Source organism: Salmo salar, chromosome ssa03 (genome assembly GCF_905237065.1).
Source record: "Salmo salar chromosome ssa03, Ssal_v3.1, whole genome shotgun sequence".
In the NCBI taxonomy this organism is placed as follows: Eukaryota; Metazoa; Chordata; class Actinopteri; order Salmoniformes; family Salmonidae; genus Salmo; species Salmo salar.
The window spans coordinates 40,399,383-40,423,513 of record NC_059444.1 but is presented as its reverse complement, the minus strand read 5'-3'; the positions used below and the strand labels follow the sequence as shown (position 1 = coordinate 40,423,513).

Below are 24,131 nucleotides of genomic sequence, written 5' to 3'. Positions count from 1 at the left end.
CATTGTATAAATTCAAGGTGGCTTTGCAGGGGAGCAGACTGAACGACAAAACAAAATAGCAATGACAGCAATAGATGACTGGTAAACCACAGAGGATGCAGGGCAGACATACAGACAACTGTCAGAGATGCCATCACCACAAACATGTAAATGGGGATGGGTTCATTCCAACAGTTAAGAAATAAACTAAGAATGAGGTCAGAAAAGCAGGAATTATTTCTTAATCAAAATGTATATTGCTGAGGTTTCCCACTAGGCTCTGCAGAGATTCTCTCAGTGCTTGGCTGACGTGCAATGTTTGTCTCTCTCCATCTTACGCAATCCGCTGCCCCCATCAGCCCAGCACTAAGAATAGATTACAGAGTAGGTGAGTCATAGCACAGGGATGGAGGAGAGGGGGAGCAGAGGAGATGAGTTGGAGGATAGAGGGAGAGAAGGGGAAAGAGAGGGGGATGGAGAGCAAAGGAGATGGGTGAGTCAGAAGAGAGAGGGAAAAGGGGAGAGTGGGGAAGAGGGAGAAAGACAGCAGAGGAAAGTTCAGGTGAGTCAGACCAGGGAACAAGGGAGAGAGAAATGGAAAGATGGAGGGGGAAATAGAAGAGAGTCATAGGGGGAAGAGTTTCCAGGGATGTGATCAGGGAACAATAAGACGATCAGTGGGGAAAAAAGGCTAGCAGCGCATCTTTTAACACACAGATGCCCGACAACATATTACTCCAGTTTTTCCGAGGTCTGAAGAATCCCATTTGACATTTTCTGATCCCCTCTTCAGTTTTAAAGTTTAGAATCGCCCTCGATCCCCATTCCCCCTCTGTTGAAATGTAGTGTTCCCACTAACATCGTGTTGGTGTGAAATAAGACCACAAGGTTTATTCATATGGATAAATAAAACACTGCAGTATAATGACCACATGCACCGTCAGATAAGAAAAAAGTGGGAGCCAGACAACAAATAGGGTTTGGTTGGGACGTGTTTTATATAAATAATAATTACAAAATATTTATTGGAAAAAATAATCAAAACAAAAACTAATGGAAACAAAACACCCCCCCCACCATCAGCGGTGGTTGTCAAGGTTTCAGTCCATTTGTCTGTCCTTAACCGAGTAGTTTTCCTTTCTCAAAGCTCCGTACAGCATGCAGTTTTACATGGGTATCACTATCATCATCATAGTCATAGTTTAAATATATACGTATTCTTTATCAATGTCATTCTTTTTAAACATCACAATGTGCATCTTTAAAAACTGCAGTTAGGTTCTGTAAAATAAAAGATTGTCTATAAACTAAAACAAGCTGGGGCAGAGCTCACAAAAGGTGGGTCTCACACGGCCAGGCCAGGCCACGCCACGCCTCCTCTGGGACAGCCAGACAACAGAGGAAGGAGGGAGTGAAAGAAGAGTCTTCTGCAGAGAGAGTGAAGGGAAACACAAGCACTTCACACCAAGACCCTCGAGGGTAGTCTCTGAGCAGTCTCCATTTCTCTCCTTCTCCCCCTTTCCCGTTCTCTGTCACGCGCATGGCATCCTTGAAGAAGAGTTTGTAGCCAAATGGTTCAGGAGGAAACGTGGGGCACAACATCAGCAGGCTTCTCTCACCATTGCCAAGCACTCCAAAAACAGAAGGACGGGAAAAGATGAACCTGGGAGGAGAGAGAGAGGAAGGGCAAGCTTCATTTAGTTCATTTTATTGTATGAGACTATGGCATGACAAATAGGATTATTTATGACATACAGCGACTTAAAAAGGATATTTAAGGGCACACTTTTCCTTATATGAGCATCAAAGGCTTATTTGTCACACACACACACACAAAGTGATCGAGACTTCCCTCTGCCTCCAGCAGCACACAGATAAAGCAGCTGAATGATGGCAGACCCTACATGGAGAATGAATGAATAGAGATCATGTAGGAGAGAGCCTGTCAGGCGGGATCAAAGAAAATACAGCTGACAGGGAGCGACGGACAGAGAGGGAAACAATATCCTGCCTTCACCCCACTCCATCTAGACCAACGTGAGTCATCTCTATAACAATTTAATACAGACACTGCTGCACATCCTACCAAGTAGCTCTGCAATCTGTGTGCGTGCGCGAGAGAGCTTTATGACTGCTAGCGCAAAGGCTACGTGTGTGAGTAAAAGAGAGAGGCTTTGTTAGAGGTATGTGTGTGTGTGCCATCCTAATGCAGTTGTGAGGTGTGTGTGTACGTATGCCCACGCCCTCTCTGAACTTCCGTCTCTGAGAGGATGCCTGGGGAGCAGTGGTGTGACGGAGATGACTCATACAGAAGACAGCTGAATCTCATCAGTTTCTCTCCTCCCTTCCATCCATCCATCCCATTAGACTGCAGAGTAGCATCACTGTCTGAGGATCTGTTTTCCACTCTCCTCCTGTAACTCCCGCCATCTGTCTTCATTTCCCTCCCTCTAGTCTCCCTCAGTCTTCCCTCCAGTATTCTCTTCAGAAGAAGAAGATTCTCTTCATCCAACCCCCCCCACCCCCACCAGCACAAATGTCTCATTCACAATTCCCTCCATCACTCAGAGGAGTAAATGCTTTTTGAAAGAGTGCAAAAAATATTACACCTACACAGTACACATCCACGCACACACACAATGACATACCCTTCTCACCAGGTGGGTGGTTGAGGTGGAGTCATTGCTGTTTGCAGGTGGAGAGCTTGCGCATCTTGCTGGCTGTGGATACTCCTTTGCGGGAGGGGTTGGATGAGGACGAGGACCTGCACTCTGGCTTGGCCTTGCTCTCCGTTCCGTTCACACAAACAGGCTTGGCCTGGGCCCGGCTCCGATCCACCTCACCCTCATCCAAGTCCTCCTCTGGCACCTGGCCTGGTGGACAGAGAGAGAGAGTGGGAATAGAGACCGGTCAACACAGAACACCGTGACAGTCACAAACACATTCACATAGTTGCAGACATAGAAACACACAAATAGAGACAAACACACACAGAGAGACATATACAGACCAAGAGCGCTTCTCGTTGCAGAGCATTGTTTTGTAACCAGCTGATATAGGCATTTTCCTAATATTTGAGACTTGTTTTTTTACCTGTTACATTCTGAAGCTGTCGTAGTAGTTGTACTGAGCCACGTAAAACTATGGAGGCCCATCCCCACCACAAAAAACATTACAACTATTTTATCATACAAATAGGACAATGTTTTTTCATTTGTAACATTGTGTGGTGATTTCCAGAGGTGGCAACACAGGTCCCACAGAGGCAGGGGGGTGGGAATTGTTTTCCTAGGGCCCAGAGTTTTTCATGGTGTGGTAGTAGGCTAAACTAACCAACTCAGGACCCTAGCTGTAGGGTATGACATAGTAATCAATCAGCTGAAAAAAAAAAAATGACGGGATATGATGGGACCAGATTATTTGTGTAATCAGGTCATATGGTTTAAAAAATTCCTTGCCCTAGGGAGAATGAACACACTAAAACCCTTTACACAAACAAAGAGAGAACTGCGATTGGACAAAACTAACAGCACTGTATGCAGGGTTGCATCATATAGGCCTTTGCATGTGTAATTAAATAAGTTACTCATACAGCATGTCATCACTAGTGTTGATTGATTCATTGCAGTCAATTTTAGATTAAAAAAGGCCTAGGTAGCCTAGCCACCGGAAGTTTGAATAAACCAAATTTGATCACATTCACATTTCAGGCTATAAATACATAGCTTTGGCTATAAAAACGTAATGTTTCCCCTGGTCAGGTCCAGATAGGATTAGAGCTCATAGGCTGGCTTGGCCTTGCCTATGCTACCTGCAGCTCAAATCAAATCAAATTCAAATCAAATTTTATTTGTCACATGCGAGTGTAGCGAAATGCTTTTGCTTCAAGTTCCGACAATGTAGTAATATCCAACGAGTAATCTAACCTAACAATTACCTTATTCATTCCTTTATACTTGTGTGTGTGTATAAGAATATGTACATAAAAAAAAAATATATATGAATGAGTGATGGTATAGAGTACAGTATATACATATGAGATGAGTAATGTAGGGTAATGTAAACATTATATGAAGTGGCATTGTTTAAAGTGGCTAGTGATACATTTATTACATCAATTTTTCCATTATTAAAGTGGCTGGAGTTGAGTCAGTATGTTGGCAGCAGCCACTCAATGTGGCTGTTTAACAGTCTGATGGCCTTGAGATAGAAGCTGTTTTTCAGTCTCTCGGTCCCAGCTTTGATGCACCTGTACTGACCTCGCCTTCTGGATGATAGCAGGGTGAACAGGCAGTGGCTTGGGTGGTTGTTGTCCTTGATGATCTTTTTGGCCTTCCTGTGACATCAGGTGGTGTAGGTGTCCTGGAGGGCAGGTAGTTTGCCCCCGGTGATGCGTTGTGCAGACCTCACTACCCTCTGGAGAGCCTTACGGTTATGGGTGGAGCAGTTGCCGTACCAGGCGGTGATACAGCCCGACAGGATGCTCTCGATTGTGCATCTGTAAAAGTTTGTTTTTGGTGACAAACCGAATTTCTTCAGCCTCCTGAGGTTGAAGAGGCGCTGCTGCGCCTTCTTCACCACGCTGTCTGTGTGGTTGGACCATTTCAGTTGTCCGTGATGTGTACGCCGAGGAACTTAACTTTCTACCCTCTCCACTACTGTCCCATCGATGTGGATGGGGGGGTGCTCCCTCTGCTGTTTCCTGAAGACCACGATCATCTCCTTTGTTTTGTTGACATTGAGTGTGAGGTTATTTTCCTGACACCACACTCCGAGGGCCCTCACCTCCTCGTCGTTGTTGGTAATCAAGCCTACCGCTGTAGTGTCGTCTACAAACTTGATGATTGAGTTGGAGGCGTGCATGGCCACGCAGTTATGGGTGAACGGAGTACAGGAGAGGGCTGAGAACGCACCCTTGTGGGGCCCCAGTGTTGAGAATCAGCGGGGTGGAGATGTTACCTACCCTCACCAACTGGGGGCGGCCCGTCAGGAAGTCCAGGACCCAGTTGCAGAGGGCGGGGTCGAGACCAGGGTCTCGAGCTTGATGACGAGTTTGGAGGGTACTATGGTGTTAAATGCTGAGCTGTACATGAACAGCATTCTCACATTGGTTTTCCTCTTGTCCAGATGGGTTAGGGCAGTGTGCAGTGTGATTGCGTCGTCTGTGGACCTATTGGGGCGGTAAGCAAATTGGAGTGGGTCTAGGGTGAAGGTGATATGGTCCTTGACTAGTCTCTCAAAGCACTTCATGATGACGGAAGTGAGTGCTACGGGGCGGTAGTCATTTAGCTCAGTTACCTTAGCTTTCTTGGGAACAGGAACAATGGTGGCCCTCTTGAAGCATGTGGGGACAGCAGACTGGGATAAGGATTGATTGAATATGTCCGTAAACACACCAGCCAGCTGGTCTGGGCCTGCAGCCTTGCGAGGGTTGACACATTTAAATGTTTTGCTCACGTCGGCTGCAGTGAAGGAGAGCCCGCAAGTTTTGGTAGCGGGCCGTGTCAGTGGCACTGTATTGTCCTCAAAGCGAGCAAAGAAGTTGTTTAGTCCCTCTGGTCGTGCTCCCTCTGCTGTTTCCTGAAGTCCACAATCAGCTCCTTTGTTTTGTTGACGTTGAGTGAGAGGTTATTTTCCTGGCACCAATCTCCCAGGGCCTTCACCTCCTCCCTGTAGGCTGTCTCGTCATTGTTGGAAATCAGGCCAACTACTGTTGTGTCGTCTGCAAACTTGATGATTGAGTTGGAGGTGTGCATGGCCACGCAGTCATGGTTGAACAGGGAGTATAAGAGGGGGCTGAGCAGTTTGCTTTTACCACATGTAATGATTTGCAAAATATTGATACAAATTTCAGCCACACCCATTGCTGAGAGGTGTATAAAATCTAGCACACAACCACGCAATCTTCATAGACAAACATTGGCAGCAGAATGGCCTTACTGAAGAGCTCAGTGACTTTCAACTTGGCAGCGTCATAGGATGCCACCTTTCTAACAAGTCAGTTCATCAAATTTCTGCCCTGGTCAACTGTAAGTGATGTTATTGTGAAGTGGAAATATCTATGAGCAACAACGGCTCAGCCTGCGAAGTGTTAGGCCACACAAGCTCACAAAATGGGACCGCCGAGTGCTGAAGAGCGTAAAAAGCATCTGTCCTCGTTTGCAACCCTCACTACAGAGTTCCAAAACATCTCAAAGCAACATCAGCACAAGAACTGTTCGTCAGGAGCTTCATGAAGTGGGTTTCCATGGTTGAGCACCGGCACACATGCCCAAGATCCCCATATGCAATGTCAAGCGTCGCCTGGAGTGGTGTAAAGCATTGGACTACGGAGTGGAAATGGCCCCTTCGCTCCAGTGAAGGAAATCTTAACGCTACAGCATACAATGACAATCTAGACAATTCTGTGCTTCCAACTTTGTTGCAACAGTTTGGGGAAGGCCCTTTCCTGTTTCAGCATGACAATGCCCCCGTGCACAAAGCGAGGTCCATACAGAAATGGTTTGTCGAGGTCGGTGTGGAAGAACTTCACTGGCCTGCACAGAGCCCTGACCTCAAACCCATCAAACACCTTTGGGATGAATTGTTACGCCGACTGGGAGCCAGGCCTAATCGCCTAACATCAGTTCCCGACCTCACTAATGCTCTCGTGGCTGAATGGAAGCAAGTCCCCGCAGCAATGTTCTAGTGGAAAGCCTTCCCAGAAGAGTGGAGGTTGTTATAGCAGCAAAAGGCGGGGGACGAACTCCATACTAACGCCCATGATTTTGGAATGAGAGGTTCGACGAGAAGGTGTCCACATACTTTTGGTGATGTAGTGTATTATTAGATAAGTTCTCTGCGGCTCAAGTTCTCTGCGGCTCCATTTAACAATTTGATTTTTGTAGGTCATCATACTTCAGTGACAGGGACTACTGCGGTAATATTATCTAAACTGGTAACATCACCTTAAAAAAGGACATGGTTAAGCCCTGTCTTTGTGGCATACAGTATTAGAACAACAACTGAAACATGTATAGAGAAGGCTGCAACACTGTTCCCCCAAGCCTTTTAAAAACAAACTATAGGCACTTGTGAAGTTCTGATCTATTTTGCTTCCTACTGACTGTAGTCTATCCTCCATCTGAACTCTCCCTGCCTTTCCTGAGCCCGCCACCAATCCATGTGTGTCTGTTTCTATCTCGCTCCCTCTACCTGGCACAGGGAAGTCATATACAGTGTCTTCAAAAAGTATTCACTCCTCGACTTTTTCCACATTACTTTGCGTTACAACCTGAATTTAAAATGTATTAAGTTGCGATTTTTTGTCACTGGTCTACACATAATACCCCAATAAAGTGGAATTATGTAGGGCTCCTCCCTTCTTACCTGGCACAGTGAAGTCCTGAGTGTAGATGATTGTGTCCTCCTGGTCGTAGAGCTCGTCGTCATCCTCCTCGGTGTACCCATGCAGGTCCTCCAGGTAGGGCACCACCGTCATGCTGCGCCACACGTCCCGGCTCTCCGCGCTGGCAGGGATCGGCACCGGTGGTTCCGTTGGTGGGTGTTTTTTACGTACCCAGCTAAGGGCAGAAGGCAAAGTGTGTGTGTGTGGGGGGGGGGAATTGTATGACTAGTTACTAAATACATCTTGGCAAAAGGTAAGCCAGTATAGCCCGATACCTCTCCAATAGGCTGACCCACATGTTTGTATCACGACTTAATAGTCAGCTTTCATATGCCGACATTTAGCTACATTTTAATGCAACCCAACCAGATATAGAAAGTGTATTTCAGTGTGTGACGGGACGGTTCATTTACGCTTCACTGCTTTTATACCCAGCACCGTGCTGCTATAAAGAGTTTAAATGAGGCACCATCAGAGGCAGTTGTGGAGGGTGTTTCAGCGGGAGGGCTACTGAGGGGGTGATTAGGGTTTTTTCTCTCTCCCCTCTTGTTCTCTCCCTAGGGTTACTTTGTTTCCCTTTCTCATGCACTCTTTCTCTCTCATTCTCTCCCCAAATTGCAAGAGGGCCAAGAACCCCCTTGTCGGAAAAGGATGACTGTTATTAGTAACCATGGAAACTGAGTCATCAAAGTCGTTGGAGCTCGTTTTAGTCAAGTATTAGAATTTTGAAAATACTTTTCTCTCTTCTCCTCTTTCGGTCTCTCACACACACAGAGAGAAAAGGAGAACATTGATTTCAGCTTGCCTGTAGACTAGCTAGTGCTGGATTCTGGAAATGGTCCTCTAGAAGATGAAATGTTGAATAAAATTATATTTGATCTTACTCTGCCGATTGTCCATGGTGTTGGTCCTTCAGCTGCTAGAAATGTGAGACAAAATATCTACAAGAAAGTATTGTTTACTTTTTTAGAGCACCGGTACTAAAGAAGAAATTTCAATTACCTGGCACATGCCCAAAACCACGTAAACATCTGCAAGACTTCAGTGAGTATGCATGGTTCGCATGCGTGTACTTCAATCTTGTACATGTGTTTTGCTCATGACTGAAGGCCACACACATAGACCCACCCACACATAGACCCACTTTTGAAATCGGTGTAGTATTACTTTCCTGTTGATATTTTGATCTCAAATTTCGACCAGCTGAGGGACCAACACCACGGACAATCGTCAGAGTAAGTTTAAATATCATTTTATTAAACATTCGTGACAGACAAGGGACTTTTGGGATTGTTCTATGTAAAAAGTGCGCGGCATTGTCTACATAAGTTGAAGACACATTTGGTAACTAGACTTCAGCATGCTTTGGCCAGCCTCTCTTCCCCTCTATTCTTCCTCTCCCTCCATACCCGTTTATACTAGAGGTCGGCCGATTAAATCGGTATGGCCGATTTCAAGTTTTCGTAATCGGCCTTTTTGGATGCCGATTATGGCCAATTACATTGCAATCCACGAGGAGACTGCGTGGCAGGCTGACCACTTGTTACGCAAGTGCAGCATCAAAAGGACCTTGTGGCTGCAAGGAGCCAAGGTAAGTTGCTAGCAAGCTTTAAACTTATCTTATAAAAAAAAAAATGAATATTCACATAATCACTAGTTGTTAACCTGTTGGGGATAGGGGGAAGTATTTGCACGGCCGGATAAAAAAACGTACCCGATTTAATCTGGTTACTACTCCTGCCCAGTAACTAGAATATGCATATCATTATTGGCTTTGGATAGAAAACACCCTAAAGTTTCTAAAACTGTTTGAATGGTGTCTGTGAGTATAACAGAACTCATATGGCAGGCAAAAACCGGAGAAGATTCCTTACAGGAAGTGGCCTGTCTGACCATTCCTTGAGCTTCTTGACTCTGTTTATTGAAGACTGAGGATCTTTGCTGTAACGTGACACTTCCTACGGCTCCCATAGGCTCTCAGAAGGCGGGAAAAAGCTGAATGATGTAATTCCAGCCCCAGGCTGAAAGACATTAGCGCTTTTGGCAAGTGCTCTATCAGAGGACAATGGGCTGAGGCGCGTGCACGAGTCGACCCCATGTTTTTATTTTCTATCGTCTTTGAACCTAAACACAGATTCCCGGTCGGAATATTATTGCTTTTTTACGAGAAAAATGGCATAAAAATTGATTTTAAACAGCGGTTGACATGCTTCGAAGTACGGTAATGGAATATTTAGAATTTTTTTGTCACGAAATGCGTCATGCGCGTCACCCTTCTTTACCATTCGGATAGTGTCTTGAACGCACGAACAAAACAGAGGCTATTTGAACATAACTATGGATTATTTTGAACCAAACCAACATTTGTTATTGAAGTAGAAGTCCTGGGAGTGCATTTTGACGAAGACAGCAAAGGTAATAACATTTTTCTTATAGTAAATCTGATTTTGGTGAGTGCTAAACTTGGTGGGTGTCTAAATAGCTTGCCCTGTGATGCCGGGCTATCTACTGAGAATATTGCAAAATGTGCTTTCACCGAAAAGCTATTTTAAAATCGGACATGCGAATGCATAGAGGAGTTCTGTATCTATAATTCTTAAAATAATTGTTATGTTCTTTGTGAACGTTTATCGTGAGTAATTTAGTAAATTCACCGGAAGTTTGCGGGGGGTATGCTAGTTCTGAACGTCACATGCTAATGTAAAAAGCAGTTTTTTGATATAAATATGAACTTGATTGAACAAAACATGCATGTATTGTATAACATAATGTCCTAGGGTTGTCATCTGATGAAGATCATCAAAGGTTAGTGCTGCATTTAGCTGTGGTTTGGGTTTATGTGACATTATATGCTAGCTTGAAAAATGGGTGTCTGATTATTTCTGGCTGGGTACTCTGCTGACATAATCTAATGTTTTGCTTTCGTTGTAAAGCCTTTTTGAAATCGGACAGTGTGGTTAGATTAACGAGTCTTGTCTTTAAAATGGTGTAAAATAGTCATATGTTTGAGAAATTGAAGTAATAGCATTTCTAAGGTATTTGAATAACGCGCCACGGGATTCAACTGGCTGTTGAGTAGGTGGGACGATTTCGTCCCGCCGACCCTAGAGAGGTTAACTACACATGGTTAATAATATTACTAGGTTAACTAGCTTGTTTTGCATTGCATATAATCAATGCAGTGCTTGTTAATTTATCATCGAATCACAGCCTACTTCAACTTCGCCAAACGGGTGATGATTTAACAAAAGTGCATTTGCAGAAAAAGCACATACGTTGCACAAATGTACCTAACCATAAACATCAATGCCTTTCTTAAAATCAATACACAAGTATATGTTTTAAACCTGCATATGTAGTTAAAATAAATTCATGTTAGCAGGCAGTATTAACTAGGAAAATTGTGTCACTTCTTGCGTTCTGTGCAAGCAGAGTCAGGGTATATGCAGCAGTTTGGGCCGCCTGGCTCGTTGCGAACTGTGTAAAGACCGTAATTAATTTGCCAGAATTGTACATAATTATGACATGACATTGAAGGTTGTGCAATGTAACAGCAATATTTAGACTTACGGTTGCCACCCGTTCGATAAAATACGGAATGGTTCCGTATTTCACTGAAAGAATAAACGTTTTGTTTTCGAAATGATAGTTTCCGGATTTGACCATATTAATGACCAAAGGCTCATCATATTTCTGTGTGTTTATTATATTATAATTAAGTATATGATTTGATATATCAGTCTGACTGAGCGGTGGTAGGGAGCAGCAGGCTCGTAAGCATTCATTCAAACAGCACCTTACTGCGTTTGCCAGCAGCTCTTAGCAATGCTTGATGCGCTGTTTATGACTTCAAGCCTATCAACCCCCGAGATTAGGCTGGCAATTCTAAGTGCCTAATAGAACAACCATTGGTCAAAAGGTATATGAAATACAAATTGTATAGAGAGAAATAGTCCTATAATAACTACAACCTAAAACTTCTTAACTGGGAATATTGAAGACTCATGTTAAAAGGAACCACCAGCTTTCATATGTTCTCATGTTCTGAGCAAGGAACTTAAACGTTAGCTTTTTTAAAAATGGCATATATTGCACTTTTACTTTCTTCTCCAACACTGTGTTTTTGCATTATTTAAACCAAATTGAACATGTTTCATTATTTATTTGAGATTAAATTGATTTTATTTATGTATTATATTAAGATAAAATAAAAGTGTTCATTGTTCATTCATTATTGTTGTAATTGTCATTATTACCAATATAAAAAAATATATAATATAAAAAATATATAGAATATAAAATAAATAAATCAATATTTTTTAAGTCAGCCAATTAAATCGGTATCGGCTTTTGTTGGTCCTCCAATCGGTATCGGCGTTGAAAAATCATAATCTGTCGACCTCTAGTTTAACTTTCCTAGCCCACTAATGTCATCGAAGCACCTTGTCGGTATCAGCGAGCGTGCAACAAATAATAATATATGTTTGGAGGTGTTGGGGGTCTAGTAATTTTAAGGCTATCAATGTCAGAGGATAATACAACCGTATGCACACGCACACACGTCACAAGGATGAAATAGACCGTATTACAGGGCTTGAAAAACTTTTTTTTGCCACTTTGGAAAAGTAGGACAGATTCCTGACTTTTCCAAAAGCTCAAGCTTCTTGACCCCCATCAAAAAATGGTCTGTAACACCATGAGCCAAAAAGGTGACAAAATTTGAATTATTATTACTGATATTGACTTTAACGCAAGGTGAATGGAATCGAACTGAAGACTTGGAAGGTGTCATTTAGGCTATTTTCAACATGGATTACTTCAGTCACTTACTTGTGTTGCCTTATGTGCTGTATTGAAAACCTCTTGACGGGATCATATTCAAGCATTCCTGGAGAAGACAAAGAAGCTAAATGTAAGGACACAGGAGCGGAAAAGGGAGATAAAAGGGGGAAATAGGAATAATAACAACAATACAGAGGAAGAGTACACATTTACAGTGCATTCGGAAAGAATTCAGACCTCTTCCCCTTTTCTTACGTTAAAGCCTTATTCTCAAATGGATTACGCACAATACCCCGTAATGACAACGCAAAAACAGGATTAGAAATGTTTGCAAATGTATTACAAATAAAAAATACCTTATTTAAATACATTTTCAGACCCTTCGCTATGAGACTTGAAATTGAGCTCATGTGCATCCTGTTCCCATTGATCATCCTTGAGATGTTTCTACAACTTGATTGTCCACCTGTGGTAAATTCAATTGATTGGACATGATTTGGAAAGGCACACACCGGTCTATATAAGGTCCCACAGTTGACAGTGCATGTCAGAGCAAAAACCAAGCCATGAGATCGAAGGAATTGTCCTTAGAGCTTCGAGACAGGATTGTGTCGAGGCACAGATCTGGGGAAGAAGTTTGGAACCACCAAGACTCTTACCAGAGCTGGCCGCCCAGGCAAACTGAGCAACTGGGGGAGAAAGGCCTTGGTCAGGGAAGTGATCAAGAATCCGATGGTCACTGACAGAGCTCCTCTGTGGAGATAGGAGTATCTTCAGAAGGAGAACCATCTCCGCAGCACTCCACCAATCAGGCCTTTATGCCAGAGAGGCCAGACAGAAGCCTCTCTTCAGTAAAAGCACATGACAGACTGCTTGGAGTTTGCCAAAATGCACCTAAAGTCTCTCTGACCATGAGAAACAAGATTCTATGGTCTGATGAAACCAAGATTGAACTCTTTGGCGTGAATGCCAAGCGTCACATCTGGAAGAAACCTGGCACCATCCCTACAGTGAAGCATGGTGGTGGCAGCGTCATGCAGTGGGGATGTTTTTCAGAGGCAGGGACTGGAAGACTAGTCAGGATCGAGGGAAAGATGAACGGTGCAAAGTACAGAGAGATCCTCGATGAAAACCTGCTCCAGCACGCTCAAGACCTCAGACTGGGGCTAAGGTTCACCTTCCAACAGGACAATGACCCTAAGCACACAGCCAAGACAATGCAAGAGTGGCTTCGGGACAAGTCTCTGAATGTCCTAGACTGGCCAAGCCAGAGCCCGGACTTGAACCCAAAAATAGCTGTGCAGTGATGCTCCCCATCCAACCTGACAGAGCTTGAGAGGATCTGCAGAGAAGAATGAGAGAAACTCCCCAAATACAGGTGTGCCAAGCTTTTAGCGTCATAACCAAGAAGACTTGAGGCTGTAATCGCTGCCAAAGTTGCTTCAACAAAGTACTGAGTAAAGGGTCTGAATACTTATGTAAATGTAATATTTCAGTTTTCTATTTTTAATACATTTGCAACCATTTCTAAAAACCTGTTTTTGATTTGTCATTATGGGGTATTGTGTGTAGACTGATGAGGGACAAAAACGATTTAATCAATTTTAGAGCAAGGCTGTTAGGTAACAAAATGTGGAAAAAGTCAAGGGGTCTGAATACTTTCCGAATGCACTGTAGGCCTGCCTAAGTTACGGTATTAAGACTAAACAGGATGGGCTCTTAGGCCTACAGCTTGATGGAGGTTATAGAAGGCTGCTCTATTAAGCCTACAAATGATAATGTCATTACTTATTATTATAATGATTATCATAATCGTAATTATAACAATAAGGTGATCAAGGAAAGAGGGTTATTACGATAATAAATAAATTTTTAAAAAATTTAAAAAAGAATTTGGATAGTACCAGAGAGGCTGGTCTAACAATAAAAAGTGTAAAGCATAGCAAAGATTAAAAACAGACGAATTTGTGAAATTGTTGCGTGAGGCTCGGTGCTCACGGGATCAGTAGACTATTAAAACAAAACACTCAAACAGGCAACAGAAGCAGGATGTCTTACTTCTGTAGATATGGATGGTTTATAAAACTAGGCACATTTTACAGTTAGGCTGTTGATTACAGACCTAATTAAGTTGGGGTTTCCTCTCGCTTCACTGTTCTTAGACAATTAAGTCGAGGGCTATTTTCCTCATCTCCTAACTCTGCTGCTGCTTCCGCCGCATCATTCAACACCAATATGCTGGGTAACTTTGCTATTTTGCACTTAGCAACAAGGTCAAGGAAAAGGCAACAATTTAACAGCGCACTGATGTGTTTCAGAACAGCAACCACTATCCAATGCGGGAGAAAGCGCATGTTATAAAATAATATTGTTTTTATTTTGTGTTGCACCATTGTTCTTACATAATAACCACATACAATTTCAGTAGCACATCTCTTAGACTGATGGACTGTGCCATCCCCACGGCCTCCACTCAGACAGGTGTCTTGTACACCATGATTTTTATTTTTTATTTTACTACTGCTCGACTAAAATAAATCTCGGTCGACCAATCGCCTATCGGCCAAACAAACGACCAGCCGACAATCTGTGCACATCCCTACTATCCATCTCTCTGTCCTTACTACTGCCTAGCCCGCTGCCAAGGCAAGGGGGGGGGGGGGGCTATCCGAGGACAGACAATGGAGACATGCAAGGAATGACAATGATGAACTGCCCACAATACAAATGCTATGACAAAATGTCAGACTAGAGCATCGTAAAATGTGCACAAGGCTGCAATAAATGTGATAAAACATTTAGCAGCCTACACTAACACAGTCATTCCAATTAGGTCACAAAAAATAACTAAGGCTTCTTTAATGCCATAGCTTAATGCCATAGCCGTGCAGAGCTATCAGCATGACCACGTTAATGGGTTCTACTTTCTACAGGTTGGGGGAGGTACGCCATGCGTGCTGATGGCATTCACGAGCGTGCTGAAGGACACCTTTGTGCCAGGCACGTATTTATTTTAGAGACGCCAATTGCAGGCTGGCTCTTAGAACTGGGCTGCGTCACCACACACATCACTACATACACACGTGTGCACACATATCTAACATACAAGCAGGCATGCGCACAGACACGTCAAGAGGAAATGGACAGTCATTTCTGCAGTGTGGTCTGCAGTGTCACGACAGGGCTGACTAGAGAAATATCAAACCAGTTTCTATGACTATTTATAAGCTTGCATTGCTTTGACTACAAAGTTTAACAAAGGGAAAAAAACACTTCTGTTCTCAATCTAGTCTCGTTCACAAAATGCATGTGGGTCTTTTTCAAAAGCTATGATGAGCTTTGCAGACAAAGTTCTTCTGCGTCAGAGAAAAACCTTTGACCTGTCCTACACTACCCATTGCCATAAACTTAATTTCCTAAACCCTTCAATATCAATCAGATCAACTGTGCCTTTGTTGTTAGAAAGTGTTGTGATAACGTCCTTTCTAGCATGCCTAGCCAGTCACCACTTTGAGGCTTTAAATGTCAGAGAAATACTACTGTATACGCACGCACACGTGAACTTAAACACACCCCAGGTATGAAATTATTTTGAAGCATCTAGACTGCGCCACAAGGTGTGCTAACATTCCTCTTTCTGAAGATGATATCTCCCTTTCATATCTGAAGTCTCCAAGGCCAAATCTCATTGTCTGAGGTTCTACCGTAAGCGTAGTCCACTTCTGTTCCTATATCAATTGGAAAGTGATAGCAGCAGGGTTGTTCAGAGGAATTTCAATAGAGTGTATGATAGGTTACAGGCCTCTGATGCAGAGGAGACAGATGGAGAGTCAACGTCATGGTGCCATCTACTGGACAAGCTCAGAAAATACCACAGGGCATTTCTCAATGTATTCCAGTGATTCCCCTAACACACAAAGGTGTCCAACTCCTGTCCAGGATAGACAGGGGGTGCAGGCTTTTGTTCCAGCCCAGCAATAACATTTAATTTTAGGCCATGAGTAGTCGGGTGCATTTGAGTAGACCTGGAAGAAAGCTCTCACTTTACCCTCCATGACCGGAGTAAGCCACTGACTGATTAACGGCTGTGTAAAGCCTCGAGCTAAATAATTATTTAATTCAGAGATGGTCTTCATCATGGTCATCCTCACCTTGCAGTAGGTCTGACAGGGCAGGCCCGCACTCTTCTGGAACACTGTAGTCTCCCTTCCCAATGTTCTCAAATAGCTTATAGATGTTGTCCCCTTCAAACGGATAAAGACTCGTCGTAATGTTGTATCTACGGCATGGAAAGGGAAACAGGCAAGACATATGAGTTTATTTGAGTTTATTTGAGAGAATCTCTGCTCCACTTTAAGCCATGAGAGATTGACATGCATAATCAATGTTAGCTCTCTGTGTACATTTAAGGGCCAGCCGTGCAGCCCTGTTCTGAGCCAATTGTACATTTCTTAAGTTCCTCTTTGTGGCACCTGACCACACGACTGAACAGTAGTCCAGGAGAGACAAGACAAGGGCCTGCAGGACCTGCCTTGTTGATAGTGTTGTTAACCTGTTAGGGCTAGGGGGCAGCATTTGCACGTCTGGATAAAAAATTTTTACCCGATTTAATCTGGTTACTAATCCTACCCAGTAACTAGAATATGCATATACTTATTATATATGGATAGAAAACACTCTAAAGTTTCTAAAACTGTTTGAATGGTGTCTGTGAGTATAACAGAACTCATTTGGCAGGCAAAACCCTGAGACATTTTCTGACAGGAAGTGGATACCTGATGTGTTGTATTGACTTTAAACCTATCCCATTGAAAAACACAGGGGCTGAGGAATATTTTGGCACTTCCTATTGCTTCCACTAGATGTCACCAGCCTTTACAAAGTGTTTTGAGTCTTCTGGAGGGAGATCTGACCGAACAAGAGCCATAGAACGATGATGTCCCATTAGACACCTGGCGCGCGAGTTCATGTTGGGTACCCCCGTCCCAATACGTTATAAAAGAGTATGCATTCGTCCACCTTGAATATTATTCATGTTCTGGTTAAAAAAGGCCCTAATGATTTATGCTATACAACGTTTGACATGTTTGAACGAACGGAAATATATTTTTTCCCCTCGTTCATGACGAGAAGTCCGGCTGGCTTAGATCATGTGCTAACAAGACGGAGATTTTTGGACATAAATGATGAGCTTTTTTGAACAAAACTACATTCGTTATGGACCTGTGATACCTGGAAGTGACATCTGATGAAGAGAATCAAAGGTAATGGATTATTTACATAGTATTTTCGATTTTAGATCTCCCCAACATGACGTCTAGTCTGTATCGCAATGCGTATTTTTCTGGGCGCAGTGCTCAGATTATTGCAAAGTGTGATTTCCCAGTAAGGTTATTTTTAAATCTGGCAAGTTGATTGCGTTCAAGAGATGTAAATCTATAATTCTTTAAATGACAATATAATATTTTACCAATGTTTTCTAATTTTAATTATTTAATTTGTGACGCTGACTTGACTGCCGGTTATTGGAGGGAAACGATTTCCTCAACATCAATGCCATAGTAAAACGCTGTTTTTGGATATAAATATGAACTTGATAGAACTAAAAATGCATGCATTGTCTAACATAATGTCCTAGGAGTGTCATCTGATGGAGATTGTAAAAGGTTAGTGCATCATTTTAGCTGGTTTTATGGTTTTGGTGACCCTGTCTTTGAATTGACAAAACATTACACACAACTCTTGTAAATGTACTGTCCTAACATACTCTAAATTTATGCTTTCGCCGTAAAACCTTTTTGAAATCGTAAAACGTGGTTAGATTAAGGAGATGTTTATCAGAGCAAATTTACGAAAGCACCCGAATGTCCATTGCGAACACACACCGACTAACATTTAGCTAAGCTAAGAATGACAGGAATAATCAAGTCAATAAACGTTGGGTAGTTAGCCTATAGTTAATATACTGGCAAGTTCGATGTATAAGTAGCCAACTAACGTTAGCTAGCTAGCTAACATACCAATACATCCTGCTGTAATGATACACTGTGGTTCGTAAGGACAGCGTAGCTAACAAATTGTCAGCCAATAACGTGTAAGGTAACCTATTTTAAGTCATTACTTTATTACATTGCTCAACATTTTCTTAACATCTGTCATACTTTGTTAAAGCAATGAATTTGTATCCCCTCTCGTTGTACTTCGACTGCATATTTTCCGCTATTTTCTTCAAATCTGGAAACAATGTGAAGCCACGCCCATTTCCTGGATTATGGGCCCTAAAGTACAGAAAGTGTCCTCTGCGTGTATACTTCATATTTTGGCAAATTTAGTACGACATCCGGGAACTTTTGGCATACTAACTATATCCATACTATGACCAATAAGCATACTATGTACTCAATTCACGTCACAAATAGTATGGTTAGTGCAGTTAGTATGAGTATTCGAACACAGCTCATGTCTCAATTGCATCAAGGCTTAAAAATCCTTCTTTAACCTGTTTCCTCCCCTTCATCTACACTGATTGAAGTGGATTTAACAAGTGACATCAATAAGGATCATTGCTTTTACTTGGATTCACCTGGTCAGTCTGTCACGGAAAGAGCAGATCTCCTTAATGTTTTGTACACTCAGTGTATGTTGGATAGACACGTAATCAAAGCGCTAGGTGGAGCTATTTTCATTACCATTGATTATCCTTCCAGATCAACAGAAAGGTGCTGAGCTAGGGTTAGGGGTCAGGGTGGACTTGGACATTGCAATGGCCATTACTCACAGTGTGATGCCTGCAGACCAGATGTCCACTTTGAACCCTGAAAAGGTGTCCAGGCCATTGGCGATCTCGGGGGGCTGGAACGCCGGCGAGCCCTGACTCGTACGACATGTGTCATCCTCTGCAAACGGGTGCAGAGCCTGGTGGTGGGGGAGGGAGAAGTAAGAGAGAGCGAGCAAGAGATCGGGAGAAAAAGCTCAAAATCAGCACACTCAGAGGGAAGAATGCTGTCTGCATAATATAGTTAAGAACATGCATTTCCCCAACAATGGGTAATATACAGGTAAAGGTGACTGAGGTAAGTGAGATGACATCTCACCTCTGCCACGCCCAGGTCGGAGATCTTGAGTGCCCCGTCGGTAGTCAGAAGCAGATTTCCTGGTTTAATGTCCTTGTGAACGATTCCCTGGCTGTGCAAATATTCAAGGCCATCTAACAGCTGTAAAAAATACCTGAGAGGGAGGGAGGGTTAATAATAAAAATCCTACAAGACAAGTCAGTACACTACATTAGCTCTATGGTGAATCCTAACTTGAGATCTGTGCACACCGCACACAACTTGATATTTTGTATAAATCAAAACATCAGTGCATAATTTACACGACACAAGTGTGAGCTCAGCCATACATGACGTATTGATCCAAGCAATCTAATAGGTCTTTTAATCAAGTGTGACTATAAATTAGTGTTTAAAGGCCCAATGCAGCCGTTATATATCAAATAATTTCTGGGTAACAATTAACCCTCATACAACCGACTGGGGTCATTTTGAACCCAGAGGCATGTTTTATATCATAGCCAATAGGTGGTTGATTGAATTCTTCAAAATGTTAATGACCTTGTCAATCAACTTTTTCTTAATAAATATACATAAATTGCTTAGTGTTTCTGTATAAAGACTTCAAATAAAATAAAAATTCAGTCCTTTGGGGTCATTTTGACCACAGCCAAAAACAAAAATTCTGCTTATAGTAATTTGATAGATGGGAATCTAGGTTTTCTGGAGACGTAATAACAAGTTATCATACCACAAGAGGGTGGAGGGGAACCTGCATCAGTGATTTTGACCAGATAGACTGATCACCGACAGAGATAACTCACCATATACTCATCTAACATTGTCCTTGTCTATAGCAAGTATCATACAGTGAGGGAAAAAACGTATTTGATCCCCTGCTGATTTTGTACGTTTGCCCACTGACAAAGAAATTATCAGTCTATAATTTTAATGGTAGGTTTATTTGAACAGTGAGAGATAGAATAACATAAAAAAAATCCAGAAAAACGCATGTCAAAAATGTTATAAATTGATTTGCATTTTAATGAGGGAAATAAGTATTTGACCCCTCTGCAAAACATGACTTAGTACTTGGTGGCAAAACCCTTGTTGGCAATCACAGAGGTCAGACGTTTCTTGTAGTTAGCCACCAGGTTTGCACACATCTCAGGAGGGATTTTGTCCCACTCCTCTTTGCAGATCTTTTCCAAGTCATTAAGGTTTCGAGGCTGACATTTGGCAACTCGAACCTTCAGCTCCTTCCACAGATTTTCTATGGGATTAAGGTCTGGAGACTGGCTAGGCCACTCCAGGACCTTAATGTGCTTCTTCTTGAGCCACTCCTTTGTTGCCTTGGCCGTGTGTTTTGGGTCATTGTCATGCTGGAATACCCATCCACGACCCATTTTCAATGCCCTGGCTGAGGGAAGGAGGTTCTCAATCAAGATTTGACGATACATGGCCCCGTTCATCGTCCCTTTGATGCAGTGAAGTTGTCCTGTCCTCTTAGCAGAAAAACACCCCCAAAGCATAAGGTTTCCACCTCCAAGTTTGACGGTGTTCTTGGGGTCATAGGCAGCACTCCTCCTCCTCCAAACACAGCGAGTTGAGTTGATGCCAAAGAGCTCTATTTTGGTCTCATCTGACCACAACACTTTCACCCAGTTGTCCTCTGAATCATTCAGATGTTCATTGGCAAACTTCAGACGGGCATGTATATGTGCTTTCTTGAGCAGGGGGACCTTGCGGGCGCTGCAGGATTTTAGTCCTTCACAGCGTAGTATGATATCAATTGTTTTCTTGGAGATCATTGACAAGATCATCCCGTGTAGTTCTGGGCTGATTCCTCACCGTTCTCATGATCATTGCAACTCCACGAGGTGAGATCTTGCATGGAGCCTCAGGCCGAGGGATATTGACAGTTCTTTTCTGTTTCTTCCATTTGCGAATAATCGCACCAACTGTTGTCACCTTCTCACCAAGCTGCTTGGCGATAGTCTTGTAGCCCATTCCAGCCTTGTGTAGGTCTACAATCTTGTCCCCATCCTTGGAGAGCTCTTTGGTCTTGGCCATGGTGGAGAGTTTGGAATCTGATTGATTGACTGCTTCTGTGGACAGGTGTCTTTTATATAGGTAACAAACTGAGATGAAGAGCACTCCCTTTAAGAGTGTGCTCCTAATCTCAGCTCGTTACCTGTATAAAAGACACCTGGGAGCCAGAAATCTTTCTGATTGAGAGGGGGTCAAATACTTATTTCCCTCATTAAAATGCAAATCAATTTATACAATTTTTGACATGCGTTTTCCTGGATTTTTTTTGTTGTTATTCTGTCTCTCACTGTTCAAATAAACCTACCATTAAAATGGTAGACTGATCATTTCTTTGTCAGTGGGCAAACGTACAAAATCAGCAGGGGATCAAATACTTTTTCCCCCCTCACTGTAGGACTGCATACAAAACCACAATTGCATAATTTTTGTGCCTATAGAAATGTGCCAATGGTATACAAAGTAGTGTTCTCCTCGGGCCATCAAATTCGAGCCCGGTCTTACCCAAGCCTGGTAAGCTGAAGCCTGAGCCCAGGCCGACATCATAGAAATGTAAATGAGCCCAAACAGCCTGATCTCTAGAAAACAGTATATTGATTTAAATTGGTATTGAGAACAATGAAGCGGGCAGCAGTGGAGCGAGGAGACCAGGAAACCGCCAGTCTTAGAAAAGCACTGAGAAAAGCACAGAGGGGAAACAATTTGCTAGAATGTTATGTAACTTAACAAGTGGATTTTGCTCTTCACTCAAAAAAAAAGCCTGTGACTTGTCTGATAATCAATTCATGTGATTTTGTTTCACTGAATCTCCGTCTGTATATTTAGTTAGGCTAATTGATCTCTGGCTAGGAAAATAAGTCGAGGTGGTAGCTCATTTATTTATCTGCTTATAGTGCATTCGGAAATTATTCAGACCCCTTGACTTTTTCCAAAATGTGTTACATTAAAGCCTTATTCTAAAATTGATTAAATTGTTTTTTCCCCCTCAATACCCCATAATGACAATGCAAAAACAGGTTTTGGGAAATGTTCTGCAAAAATAAAAATAAAAAACATATTTACATAAGTATTTAGAGCCTTCACTCAGTACTTTGTTGAAGCACATTTGACAAGAGATTACAGCCTTGAGTATTCTTGGGTATGACGCTACAAACTTGGGAAGGGATGCGGTATTCTGCAAGTGAAGCTAAACCAGGCTACACACCGCCTATATATAGCACGGCCCTGCAAGAAATGGAAGCCAATTTGAGAACTATTGCAGCTAGGAGATGGTTTTGTTTGTGTCAACTGACATTTGGACTAGCTGAAAGGGACACCGTTTCCTGGGGATTGTCACCAGTTTCATTGACGGAAACTATCAAGGCCACACGGTGTTGTTGAGCTGCGAGCACATACAAAAACACCACACAGCAGAGGCCATTTACCAAAAATATCAGTGTCCTGAGAAACTGGAACGTGCAGCGACAAGTAATACGAGTGGTGACTGACAGCGCAAGCAACATGGTCTAAGCCTTCAACCTACCTTGTTTCGAGGAGACCAATGATGATGGACAGGAGGAAGATGAGGCATCCGACATGGCACCACCTGCGATCTCAGTTCCAAACTGACCATATAGCCAACAATGTGGACATGATGGTAAACCAGTACTTCAGAGTCAAATCTCCATTTTACGGTGCCCAATTCACATGCTTCAGCTCGCAACAAAGGATGCCATTAACATGCATGATGGGGGTTAGCGGACTGATCCAGAAACTGGAAAAACTTCTGAAAAGTGTTAGGAAGTGTACATTGAACACAGAAGAAAGTGATAGATTGGGAGTGCATCCCACAACAGCATGTATGACAAGAACAGCCAATTACGCATGACTGAGTCTGTATTAAAGATGTTCAAAAGAGACCCATTGTGGAAAAACAAACTGAAGTCTACCTCTGATTCAAAACTCACCCTAAACGAAATGCGTTGGCTACAGGTCCTGGTGGAGGTACTGACACCACAAGCTGACCTCACTGATAATATGCAGAAAGAAATGAGGAACCTGGGCATGATTCTCCCCGTGGTGTCAGAAACAAACTGTTGACTACCGTGTCTCAGGCCATAGACATTGCTGCTTTTGCAGAAACGATCAGATAACGTTTCCACTCAGTACAGGGGGTATTATAATGATAAACATCTTGTCCTAACCGCCATCCTGGACCCCAGGTTTAAAACTGAGCGGGTGATAAGGGATGAGCTGGTGCGTAACCAGCTTGGAGAGATACGCAACCTCCTTGTGAAGGAAACCGAGGCTATCAATGTGCCTCCGGCAGGTGCATTTGCCGTACCAGCAGCACCAAAAGACTTCACATGTTCAGCTCTTCATTCAGCAGCAGCGATCCTCTGTACAATCAAAATGAGAGGTAAAGGAGTACATAACGGTCATGAGAAGAAATGCAGACGTTATCACCTTTTGGAAAGACAACTCCTCATCCCTGCCCTGCTTGGCAAGAGTGTCCCAAAGGGTTTTTAGCATCCCCAGTGGCTCTGCAAGCACAGAGGGTATTTTCTGCTGCTGGCCTACTCTCAAGGCACCATCGCATAAGCCACAGACTCTGGCCAAAATCATGTTTCTCAAAGTGAATTCAAAAGGCACGGTAGACTGAGCCTAACAAGGAATTTTTCCATTTAATTTGTATTTAATTCTAAGTAAGACACAGCCTATATGTGCAATTTATAGACTATAAAGGATTTATAGTGTTGTTTAAATGCTGAAGAGCTTAATGTTCCTGCCAGCCTAGTTTGCCACACTCGCTTCAAAGTATTTCTTTGTAGGCTATAGCATTGATATAGACTAATAATATTCATTTTCATTGCTTCTTAGGCTGTCTGGCTCATGACCTATTT

General features: G+C 42.7%; 1 protein-coding gene across 2 annotated transcripts in view; it reads right to left on the bottom strand.

Annotated features, from left to right (window-relative positions):
• Positions 1-953: 953 nt before the first annotated feature.
• Positions 954-24,131, bottom strand: part of LOC106599971 (serine/threonine-protein kinase STK11) — a 77,386-nt gene continuing 54,208 nt past the window's right edge. Inside the window, exons 5-11 of one of the 2 annotated variants that reach the window (XM_014191302.2) lie at positions 19,243-19,375; positions 18,927-19,063; positions 16,300-16,427; positions 12,197-12,254; positions 7,348-7,541; positions 2,628-2,852; positions 954-1,642 (exon numbers count right to left, since the gene is read on the bottom strand). In XM_014191302.2, the coding sequence (XP_014046777.1) occupies positions 2,659-2,852; positions 7,348-7,541; positions 12,197-12,254; positions 16,300-16,427; positions 18,927-19,063; positions 19,243-19,375 (844 nt within the window). In that variant the 3' untranslated portion in view covers positions 954-1,642; positions 2,628-2,658. The remainder of the gene's footprint in view (positions 1,643-2,627; positions 2,853-7,347; positions 7,542-12,196; positions 12,255-16,299; positions 16,428-18,926; positions 19,064-19,242; positions 19,376-24,131) is intronic. The other variant, XM_014191304.2, reaches the window with a different exon arrangement.